General features: G+C 39.4%; 1 protein-coding gene across 1 annotated transcript in view; it reads right to left on the bottom strand.

The window, feature by feature from the left end:
- Window positions 1–12,585, bottom strand: part of spire1b (spire-type actin nucleation factor 1b) — a 72,304-nt gene that overhangs the window by 58,325 nt on the left and 1,394 nt on the right. The window contains exon 2 of the mRNA XM_028581773.1: window positions 7,197–7,225. Within this exon, the coding sequence (XP_028437574.1) occupies window positions 7,197–7,225 (29 nt within the window). The remainder of the gene's footprint in view (window positions 1–7,196; window positions 7,226–12,585) is intronic.

The raw sequence follows: 12,585 nt of genomic DNA, 5'->3' as shown, positions 1-12,585 counted from the left end.
GGGTTTAGCAGCTTCTAACTCTCTCTTTTCGAACTGATTCCGCCAGAACACAGCGCATCTCAGAAGCATGCGAGAAGCAGCTCTCCGCTCTGCAAATAAAAAATTCCCCAGGTCTATTTCTGATGCGAGCCGCAGGGCGTTCAAAAGGGAGTGGAAGGGCTGGAGCTCGAGTTGGGCAGGCATGCTCCCGGTGTGGTATGACGCATTGGCAGACAAAGGAACAAAACCGGAACGTGACGCATCTGCGCCTCGCGGAATTTCGGGGTAAGGACATCATGACGGAGGCAAACAGACCGAACAGGACATTGACAGAGGAAGCTAAAAACAAAAAAGTAGAGAGGGACCAAGCAGAGGTAAATCTCAGAGTGGCTTTTAGTTATTAACAAGAGATTGCGAAATAAAAGGCTGCAAGACAGACGGCAAGCTGGTCATCTTGCTGTTGGACTAGTAAGTAATATTATCTGCCTTGCGTTGTCTTGTGCTGTTGCCCTTGCTTGATGTTTGGCTGTTTTAGAATAATTGTCGACTTGCTAGTTTTTGATAATGAGTAACGTAATCATAACAAATGCATGTGTACAGCTGTCGATATTTACGACATCAGTGTATACGTAAATTGCACTCTGAGGGGCGCTAAATCACAAACAAAAAAAACAATGTTACGCAATGTTGCTTTAACCAACAAGTCGTTTCAGCACAAGCTATCAATGCACATGATAAAATTAATAAAACATGAGCAAATTTATTGAGGGGGATGAGAGTGAAGTGAAATCCATGTATGAATGACAGGATGTGGGAAAACAAGCTCATGACAACACTGTCGGAGATAAAGGTCAGGGAGGATCACATGACATGAAACGGCATGTGTTCTATAGATCTGGTAATGTGATGTTACGGTCTGCTATGCATTTTTAGTGGACAAAAGCAGCAGCTGTTAGAGACTGTGAATCTCATTAGTTTTAGGTTTGTAGCTTTGTGTGATTCTCACAGACCAACCACCAGAGCCAATTGTGCTAATTAGATGCTTACTAAGATCGGCTCCCTCTTACGCAAAAGCCTTCCATCAATCACTGTTAACCAACCAGCAGAGGATTACCAGAATCAGCACAAACTGGTCAGAATTAAAGGATTGTAGAAACAACGTGGGGATATAAAACATTTATATTTACTCATTTAGTGGGTTCACATGAATTAGGTCATGGCCGTGAAAGTAAACAGAAAATGAGCTTAGTGGAATTTTACATTTTACCGAACGAGACGCGCTATGTTGAGGATAGGGCAGCGGCGACGAGTGATTAACGCAGCTACCACGGTGCTATAAGACAGCAGGTCTCAGCTGTGTTTCAGCCCCGGTTTTCTCTACCCTTTTCTTCTCACTCGGGAGAGGAACTCCCGTGTGGCAAGAAGATATCACAAGGCCTACATTTGATAGATTGTCCGGATTGTGACCACATGCTGTCCACACTTCACTGAGACCCAAACTCAATGCAAGCCAGGCCACCTCGGCATGTGGTCTGGCAGTTCGGATCCCAATGCGAGCAAGATCCAATCTCGGAGCGTACAGACTTGACAGTGAAAGAGCCCCTATTATGCTTTTTTGGATGTTTCCGGTCTTTTAGTGTGTTATATAGATTCTTGTGTATGAAATAGACACCTGGCAAAGTGCTCACAAACTGCCTCTGTACCAACCTAGTTCCCACTACAGTTTATGTCTCCAGGACCACATTTTGCTATGATGACACACACACAATTCAATTCAATTCAATTTTATTTATAGTATCAAATCATAACAAAAGTTATCTCGAGACACTTTACAGATAGAGTAGGTCTAGACCACACTCTATAAATTCCAAAACCCCAACAATTACAGTAATTCCCTCACACAGCCTCACACAGCCACACAAGCTGAAAACAACACCAGCGTCGCTGTGTCGACTGGTAATAAGTCATTCATGCTGCATCTGTTAGGATGTACTTACAGTAGGTGAGGCTTTCAGATAAAATGCTAATATCAGCATCCAAACACAATGGCAACGGTAAAGGCTGCTGTTTAGCAGGTATAATGTTTACCATGTTCACCATCTTGGTTCAGTGTGTTAGCATGCTAACGTTAATTAGCACTAAACACAAGGCACAGCTGCTGAAAATGGAATTAGTTTAGCAGGTATTTAGTCATAAATAGTATTGGACAAAGGGAAATTTTGATGATGGCACTAGTGGAAAAAAACGGGATAACCAAAATGACTACAATTCAACCTGTTGGGGGACATCAAGATCTGTATTTCAGGGCAATCCATCTGATAGATTTTCAGATATTTCAATCTAAACCGAAAGAATTCCACCTCATGGGGGCCCTAGATGAAAAGTCAGAGGATCACCAAAGTTACAAGGATTGGGGATCTTGAAGTATGTTGTGAGTACGTATGTTTCTCCATGGCAAAGATGTCACAAACAGGCATTTTATTTCAATTAATCAATCTAAAAACATGTATGTTTATAAAAGGAGCAAAGAGCACCACAGCAAAATGACTGTGGTGATGGCAAAGTTTGACTGGGGGAATGCATGGCCTTTTAATTCTCTAAAATTAAGAAATAAAGCTTAAGTAATATTCTTTTTTCAGATAAAGAAAAATCAAGTCCATCCAGATATCTGTTTGGGCCTTCCTTCAGATTGGGCATATTTAATTAAATCAAGATTTATATAATTGCAGGAACCACACGACAGAGAATACACGACTCCTCATCTAACAAACCTACTAATGTGATTATAGTCAAATCAATCTGTCCACTTTATAACTGATGACATTCGTGGTAAGTGTGAGTTATTCCTCTCAGGCACAGACAAAAGGTGAATTCCTTTCTCAGATTCTAACGCCTGACTATGCTGCTGTGACCTCTGACTATCATATGATTGAGCTGGGTTGCTTTGGTATGTGTGGTGGACGTGAAACCCACAGAACTCCACATACAGAGCAGAGGAAACACTTGAAGCAGAGCACATTTTTCCACCTTCTTTGAATCACCTTTGCAATTTGTTTATCTTTCATGGACACACATGTCCTATCGGAAGCATAAAGGCAAAATGCTATTCCTGCCAGACACTTCCACGTCCAACTCCTGACTGAATTTTCAGTTTACGTTCAACACTGAATGGGACGTTAACCTCTAATCCCTTTCTAGACATCAAAGCTCCGACATTAAGAGAGCATGGAGCATGCACAGTTAAACTTTGACAGAGGGTGATGTGATGAAGCATAATCCACAAATGTATAGGTTATACTGCATCACAGGACCAGGAGGGTCTAATTGCACAGCTACAGGGGTCACCAACAAATTCCTTACAAAAGCTAGCATATAAAAAGGTGGGCATGTGTAGCTAAAGAGTAGAATTATTATATTTGATTGTTATAATACAACATTCCTAACACATTTTAACCATTTCCAGTGAATTTAGCAACAGTGATTACTGTAATGTATATAAAGCCTTGCCAGGAGCGTTGTTCGTTGACTCTGTACAAAACAGCATCAACTGACATTCACAGAAACATCATTTGCTAGAGTTCCTGCTGTTTGAAGCCATGTGCAGATAATGTGTGTCAGCTATACACATGTGCTCCTGTTCATCCACCTTTGGGCTAATTCCACACTGTATGCTAGCAGAATGCTGTCAAGCATCAAGCAGCTCCGAAAAACTTGCCAGTAGTTTTGTCAGCCACTCCGTGACACACTGTATTGTGAGAACTCATTTCTAGTGCAAAGCTGCTTAGCAGAGATTTGTCTGTACAGTTTCACATTCTCTGCTTCTACAGTGAACTGTGTGTGTGTGTGTGTGTGTGTGTGTGTGTGTGTGTGTGTGTGTGTGTGTGTGTGTGTGTGTGCCTGTGTGTGTCTGTGCTTGAGTTATTCGCTGTCCATCTGTTATCACAGCCCTATTACACAGCAATTCAACTGCAGAGCCCCCTGAAAACTACTGCACATTGTCTCTAATGAACTGGGAGGAGATTCTCAAGCTACATCTACACTACTACGTTTTCATTTCACGTTTTGAGACAAAAATGATCTCCGTTCGTCAAGTTTTAGCTCCGGTAGCAGAACTAGTCTCCGTCCATATTAACACGTCTGACCACGCATATCACGTGACCATTCACATACACTGGGCATGGACGTGCCAGTGTGTGAACCAGAAGCAGATTGTCAGACGGTCCTCTGCGGTTGAAAATCATGGACGTGTAGGTTGAAAATACAGGAAATACTTTGGAGAAAGAACAACAATGGTGAAAAATAAGAGCAGGGATTTATTTGGACCGACAACAAGGTGGAACTGTTACTGAAAAGCCTGTAGTTCATATCGATAAGACTGACCGACGTGCATTGTCGTTTCCAAAGGTCTCTGTTTGTTCCCGTCCAGACCAAAAAGAAAAAATACCAAAAAAGACAGCAGCCGTGTTTGCAAATATCTCCGTTTTAGGGGCTCGGAAACGCTGGAGTAGTGTCGACATGAGGCGTAAACGTCGCAAAAGATTTTAAACCAAAACGTAGGGTAACACTTTACTTGAAGGTATTGACATAATCGTGACATGACATTTCTTTGGAGTGTCCTTATTAAGAAAACTTGACATTAAACAGGATGACATTATGTCAAGTTGTCATGACAAAGACATCCTCTGGTAATGTCATCCTGGTTAATGTCAAGTTGTCATTACAAAGACATCCCAAACGTTCATGACAGTGTCATGTCATAGTTATGACAGTGTCATGTCACGATTATGTCGATACCTTCAAGTAAAATGTTACCAAACGTAGTAGTGGTGATGAAGCCTTAGTCAGACCAAAACCGTTCATCAACTTCAACTTAAATTCATCAAACACCCTGAAAGCAGCCGCTACCTAGAGGGACACCAAACAGATCCCTGCAGGCTGAAATGTTTCTATCTACAAAATCTGGCAAAAATATTCCTAAAAAGCAAAAGCAGAGAAGATAATCCCTCCATACTGTTCTATTTTCACAAGCTATTATCACATAACAATTACCAGCAGTTGATGACAGAGAGAGTTTGTGGGTGAGGGACAATTTTACGCAGTCATTTAATTACATCTGAAACTGCTCCCAGATCTGTCATCAAACAAGAGGCCTTGCTGGGTGACATTTCCTAATAGTCAATCTGAAAGGCCAGCTGGGAGCTCTGGGGCGGGTGGAGAAAATGACTGGGTGAAGAAATCCGCTGAGTGGGGGGAGGCTGCATGGGACACATGCCAGGAAATGGTCTTAACAAACATCCTGGACTTTGTCCATTGCACATCCTGCACTACATCATACGGCCTTTTTTTTTCTTATTGTTAAACAGTTATATTGTATATATTTGTTTAGGTTATCGTTCCTTTTGCATTTATTGTTTATTTCCCTTTAATAGCCTATGTTTATGTTTATGTATGCACCATCCACCAAGGCGAATGCCTTGTAAGTGTTACATGGCAAACAAGTCTATTCTGATTCTGATTAATCCTTTAATTGCCTTTCATTTACAAAGCTTGACTCTGAGAGATATACACATAAATAATTCCTATGTATCTGTACTGTCCTGTACCTGTGCAAACGGCAATAAAATATGCCATGTGTTAAGAGAATAGTTATTCGCTTTCTTGCTGAGAGTTAGATACAAAAATGAATGCCACTCTGATGTCTGTATGTATGTTAGGGCTGTTGGAAAGAATTCTGAAAGTCGAATATAATTCGAATAGTAAAAAAATCAATACTATTTGAATGCTGAAATTACTATTCAAATGTGATTTTTTTCCCCTTTTTTTATAAATAAGTTGGCTAACGTTAGCTAATCTCCCTCTTCTCATGTCCAGTAAAGGAGCCACTACAAGATGGGCAGTCCGTGGAGACTGTAAACCTGCAAAGTGGAAGACAGAATTCGGCCAGTACTCTTTTTCAGTTAAAAGCCCACAGATTTGGAATACCTTACCATCTGATATAAAAACATTAATTGATCACAAAGTGTTTAATACTAAGGTAAAACTATGGCCTAAACAGAGGCAAATTTGCAACATGTATGTTATGTGATACAGCACAGTATAATTATCGTTCCTCTTTTGTTTATGCTTAGTTGTTATTTTAGTAAATGTCTTTACTTCTTATGCTATGTATCGTCCCTGACAAATAAACTAATAAAATAAGATAAAAAGATAGACGATGTTAATAGTGCTGCATGCCAGAAACTCTCCATCAACAACTTGCATTGGAGACTGTCTGGTGTATGTTTGGCTGTTCTGAAATTGTTATTTTTCTATGTATTTTTAGGTCTAAAGCTTGCAGTGAAACCAATTGCCTATTGGAAAAAAATGCATTTAAAGTTGTTTTATTTATTAAAGGTATTAGTTTAAGCAGCAGGAGACCCGCAGCAACAGCAACAGCAATAGCAGCAGCAGCTGCATTGCAGGCATGAGGATTAACACATCATTCACTCAACTACATCTTCCCTCAACACACACCCATGGCTTATGACAGTTTCAACCACAGCACTAAATGACATGGGTTGCACTTGAAATAATCCTGCAAAGTGCCCCTTCTAATATGCTATCCCTGTTGTGGCTTTTACTGTAACTAGCTAATGTAACCAACTGTGGAAGGTAAATATTGAAAAAGGAAAATAATTATTTTATTGTGGTTAAGCCTGCCATTATCTCTCCCTGTAAAACCATATATTTCCCTTCAGTAATATCCTTAATTGACTGGCTGACTGACTGAATGATTGACTGACTGGATCCTTTCCAGAAACGCTGGAGTTTCCCAGACTGCACTCTGGGAGGTAATCAACAAAAACATTCCAAAGCAAGGTTTCAAAACTAGTTACACCCAAACTAATCCATTCATGTGACCAAAATACTCATTTTAAACATGTATATGTTTATCTTTTTACCACCCAAAAACTGGGTTGCACACCAAAAAAAACTGAAGTAAGCATTGCCAAATCACAGTAAAGAAAAACTGAAATAAAAAGTCTTGGTTAAAAGTCCTGGTTATTCCAGATAAAATGTGCCTAAGTTACCATTTCCTTCATATTTGCTCTTATGTCCTCCCTCGGCCACAGCAGGTACGTTGACTACACAAGACAATATGTCCATATAATATTGTTCATTCTGTTCGTGATGATGAAATACGATAAGTACAGCAGAACCACAGTGGAGTTACTCACCTCTGTTGTTGTGCAAGGGCTGTATTTACCTGCAGGGAAACAAGAGAGCAGTGTTGTGATAAGCAGCAGATGTAAAGTAAGCATAAGTATAAAGCAGCTTACATAAGCACATGCATAGTTACATAGGTAACACTGTTCCATCGCAGTGCAAAAGTCTACGACTAGCAGAGGTTAAGTGCATGTGATGCTCTAAGCCTTTATAATGTCAAAGACCATGCATTATTTTAGATTCCATGTCTGAATATCATATACATAGCATGTGAAATGTACATTGTCTCAATCTGTTGCAATGGCTGAGCAGTGATTTTTTTTTTTTTTTTATGTTTATCACTCTCTACAGCTGCTCAGTCAGAAATAGGGATTTCAGCTGAGATAACAAATTTTAGATGTCATACGTTCTTTTGTCACTTGAAAATCTCAGGCCACAGTAGGGCTGCTCAATTATGGAAAGAATCATAGTCAGGATTATTTTGGGCAATATTGAAATCACGATTATTTGACTTTTGGAAAGACGTTGTAATTATTGAATTTCAAAAAACAAACAGTTAAACAAATCAACAGTAAAAACACCTTGAACTGTGAAATTTCCCTCTAATACTTTTCCCGTTTGAGCTTTTTTCTCTCCATTCAGAACACAGGACAAAGTAAGAGTTGACTTGCAAAACGTTGTGTGCAAAATAATTGTTTTTCTCGATTACAGAAATCGTAATCACGATTAAAAATCGATTAATTGCACAGCCCTAGGCCACAGGAAATTTTGAATCGTGACAAACAGCAAGGAGTGAGAACTTCATCAAGATACTGTACATCTGGCTTCAACAACCTGCAGCAACATTGTTTTCATTCTTTTCCCCTTTAAAGCTACATTGTGTAAGAATTTCTCCCATCTAGCGGTGAAATTGTATATGACAACCAACTGAATATTACTTTCTAGCCCCTCCCATTCCGAGTGCGTTTTAACTCCTACGGTGGCTGAACCCGAAATGAGCTCTTAGTATCTCCATCGTTTACACGCAGCTGTTCTATCCACTCCAATATTAACTTTGGTCTTGTTGCTTTGCCTGTCACGTTGTCGTTTTAATTCTCTTTCGCTTCCTTGGCGACTCCATTACATGTCCTTGAGAGTAGGCGTGATCCTCCATCTTCAACAGGCTTTCAAATCTGCCGGCAGTCGCGTTTAATCTCCCCCTGGCATTCGTCTCGGTGCCACTGAGTGTAAAAGCGTGAAAGGCGGAGGTATGTCCCTCTTTGGCTAATGTATTTTAAAGATGGAGGCGCTACATGACATCGAGTGACTCACTTGTATGTATTCTGAATGATTCTGAATGGCAGATTCTACGTGTACAACAATTCTTTGATTAGTTGGTGGAAGTAATTACACATGAATGAGCTCATATTTGTGAAAGAACAAAGTTTTTTTTGCTAAGAATCAACTCAAAAGACTACACAATGTAGGTTTAAACTGATCAGGAGCAAAATGCTAACATTAAACTCTCAAGTTCATAGTGCAGCTTAATAGGATACGACTAGTCTTATTCTGTTTTCTTTTTGACAACAAATCCCATGAAAAGACCAAAACCAAAACCTAACGTAACCTACTGTGACTAAAAACTGTGCCTCACTGATGCATTCTGTTAATAGTTTATGGACAACAATGTACCATACTTGTTAGTAGGACCAATTCATAGTTGGCTTTGGTTCATGAAAATGACACATTCCTAGTGCAGGATAAAAGGAAAAACTGTTTAATTGGAATTTTTTTTAATTGTAACTTCTATCATCTTTTGCTATCGTATAGATTGCTCCATACTTGTACCCTAGAGGGTACTTCTACAGTTGCCAGGGGATACATCATAGAAAGATTGTAGAGTAGCTCAACTAATTTGAAAATTTTGAAATTATTATCCGACACAAAAGCATATACATCATACATATTCTGTAACACCTGAACACAACATGTTGCAGTTATGTAAGAGAAATCTAGTTAGCAAGTGAGCACAGAAGTTTAGACAGGTAGCTAAAAGTAATGAATAAATGGTAGAAAAAAGTAGCTTAAAGTAATGGCTAAACAGTTCAAAAGGTTAGTTATAAGTACTGGATAAATGGTTGGAATAGTTAGCTAAAAGTAACGTTAATGGATAAATGGTCAAATATTCAGCTTCAATTTACCTAGTATAGCCTAGTAGGTTAGTAGTAGTATGGTTGTTGACCAAACCAACCTTAATATTGACAGCTCAATTGACTTACAGACCTCATATTATGCTCATTTTCAGGTTCATAATTGTATTTAGAGGTTGTACCAGAATATGTTTAATGATGGTTTAATTCTTTTTTTTTAAACACCATATTTTTGTTTACTGCACATTGCTGCAGCTCCTCTTTTCACCCTGTGTGTTGAGCTCTCTGTTTTAGCTACAGAGTGAGACATCTCACTTCTGTTCCATCTTTGTTGGGAGTCACACATGCTCAGTACCTAGGTAAGGACTACTAGCCAGTCAGAACCAAAGTAGGGCAGGCCCTGACAAGTAAGCTAGTGTGATCCAAAACAAACCTGGTTCAGCCGGTAACCAAGGCTTTGGCTCAGCCGTACAACCTGGAGCAAGACATTTCAGAGTAACGTTTTAAATTCTGTGTCTCCTGGACACGACGATACAACTATCTGAATTCTTTGGGCCTCCGCTCTAACTAGCTTGGTTTGAGGGCGTGCCATGCTAGCAGCTAGGCGAGCATTATAACGTGTGTTACAAAGTGACGCAAAGTGACGCAAAGTGACGCAAAGTGACCCACGTTTGTCTCTGAAGTAAAGGCTGGACTACAATAGAGCTGTTTGGAGCAGTTTGTGAACAGTGTTTTCTGTTGGAGATGGTAAGTCCCTTTGGGGGGGACTTTGGGCTTTTTTACTTGCACTATAACATGCACAAAAGAGATATATAACATAACATATAACACAATAAAGTAAAGGGATAAAGCCAAAAAGCATAATATGAGCACTTTAAGACTTAACAATATCCACTTTTATAATGAATAGTGTTATACATTTGCAACATACATGGGGAATCAAAGAAGGGGTATGTGGGTTCATCTGACAGGGCTGAAGGTTGGGAACCACTGGTGCCACTCTTGTAGCTTACTTTTCAGTGATTACATATCTCTTCCTCATTAAACTAATTTCAGTAAAAGTGCTCTGCACTCTAGCTCTCATTATGCAAACTAGACCAGTTTTAATAAAAGCTAGGTTTCATTTCTAATTACTCAAGTAGCGTGTGACCGCTGACGACATGACTCCTTCCAGGAAACTATGTTCCATGAATGTTCTCCCTTCAAAAAGAAGACCCACTTAAATGTTTCTCCAGGCTCCATCTGCCCAGCTTTTACTTCATGAACAAACAGCCGGCTAACAGATGACCCTCTTAACAAATGGCTGTTTTGTATTGTAAGAGGCAATAATGCAACATCACAACAGCTCTGACATCATCTCATGACCTTACTTGCATCAGCAGGTTTGAACAGTCAACAGTGGGATGTGCAAACAGGGTTAGAAGATAATCAACTGCGCTTTCTTAATAATACTATAAACTTGGGGAGGGTACCACCATGAAATTAAATCTATTCATCAAAGTGGCATGACACAAAACTATTTATAGAGGTTCTTAAAAGTGTCCTGCTTTCATGATCTATTCAGCTATAACACAAAGTGTCAGGTGCCCTGGATAAACTGCGGAATAAAAGAATACTAGGCCAACGTGGTTTTGATTGACAACAGGATCTAAAACTAACCTTGTCTGGATTTTTAACTTGAAGTCAATTTAGCAGATAAAAGCTCCAGAAGTCCTGAATCCTTAGAACTTTTGCCACAGATTTATCTCATTCTTTACATGAATGAGTTTGTCTGACTGAGCTTTTGCATCAGGGAGAGAGACCCTGCGCTGAACAGCACAGATTGGCGGCAATTAGACCAGCAAATTACCCTGTGCACTGAAACCATTTGTGTGGTTGCACTGATCAAAACCCTCCCAGAATTACTTTAGATTGAAGATTGTGAGGTGGCTCAACTAACTTGACAAAATAGAAATCATGACTTGATTAAAAAATACAGTATATCCAAATATCGAGTCAGCTGTACACTGAACTATAATTAAGCGTTGCGATTGAGAGTGTGTGATTAGCAAGCGAGCACAAATAGATAGCTAATGAGTAATCAGTTTAAATAGCCAGCTAAAATGAATGTATACATGCAAAATATGTGAAATAGCAACATGCTTACTGAAGCAATATTGACCATGACATCCACATATATTGCAAATATAAATGCCAAAAAACATGCTTCAAAACATTCTAAATACAATTTGCATGATGTGGCATTGCATGAGCAACCAAGGGAAAAAAGCCTGGACTCCCCTCTCCAATGGATGCTTCCATGCTTCTAAAAATAGCCCATTCATTCTAAGCATATAGACCTACAGGCCACAGCATGCATCATCATCATCACAGCTGTGCCTCTCAGATTTGCTAATAAAAGTTGATCAGACAAAGCATGCGGTGCATTTATTGAATCAAAGGCCAAAGTGTCGACTGAGCAGTGTTCAGTATTGTGTGTGTACAGCTGAGTTAAGAGCACGTCCCTCCGGCCCTCAGCTATATTATATGTCCATTATGGACAGACATAGATAGATAGTCATTTAGTCAGTCTGCTCTGCACTCTGTGTTTGTGATTAAATGTGATTAACAGCAAACACTGAACATGCCAGGCTGGTCTGACTAGACAGTAATATGTTTGGGTTATCATTCATAGACACACCCATCGACACATGACATGGCATCTTTCTGTTTTGGCTTGAATCCTGGTTGGTATTTTGTTTTTTCAGAATTCTGACTTTAAACTTAAACACATGTTTCTAATGTGGCCCTATGTCCTCTTCCTTAGATGCTGGGGCTGGGTATCGCCAATGATTTCCAGATGATTCCAATAGTAGTTAGTTAGATAGTTACAATACTAATTTTGCTTGGATATAAGACATTTTCAGAAAACATATGCTGTAAATTGCAAGAGGCAACTCTCAAATGTTTTTGTATAATGCTCCTGGTTAATGTTAAAATTAAGAACTGACCCCCAAAACGTTTGTGGTGGGTTATACATCGATTTTGAAAAGGCATATATTAAAAGATCAATTTCAGATCACCCAAACGAAAGTTGATTTAGAGAATCGATGGATACCTTGTTAAAAGATCTGTAGTAACAGGGAACCTAGATAAATACCACAGAAACACTGTAACTCTCTCCCTTTTGAGACAAATTAGTACAATAAAGTCACTATAAATGCCCTGCATAGCCCCACAGATGCAGTCTATATCCCTGAAGGAATATTTCCAGAATATTGCAGTGATTTTT

The sequence above is a fragment of the Perca flavescens genome, chromosome 6, assembly GCF_004354835.1.
Source record: "Perca flavescens isolate YP-PL-M2 chromosome 6, PFLA_1.0, whole genome shotgun sequence".
Taxonomy (NCBI): Eukaryota; Metazoa; Chordata; class Actinopteri; order Perciformes; family Percidae; genus Perca; species Perca flavescens.
Note: the sequence above shows the minus strand (reverse complement) of the source record. Positions and strands in the feature narration are given on the sequence as shown.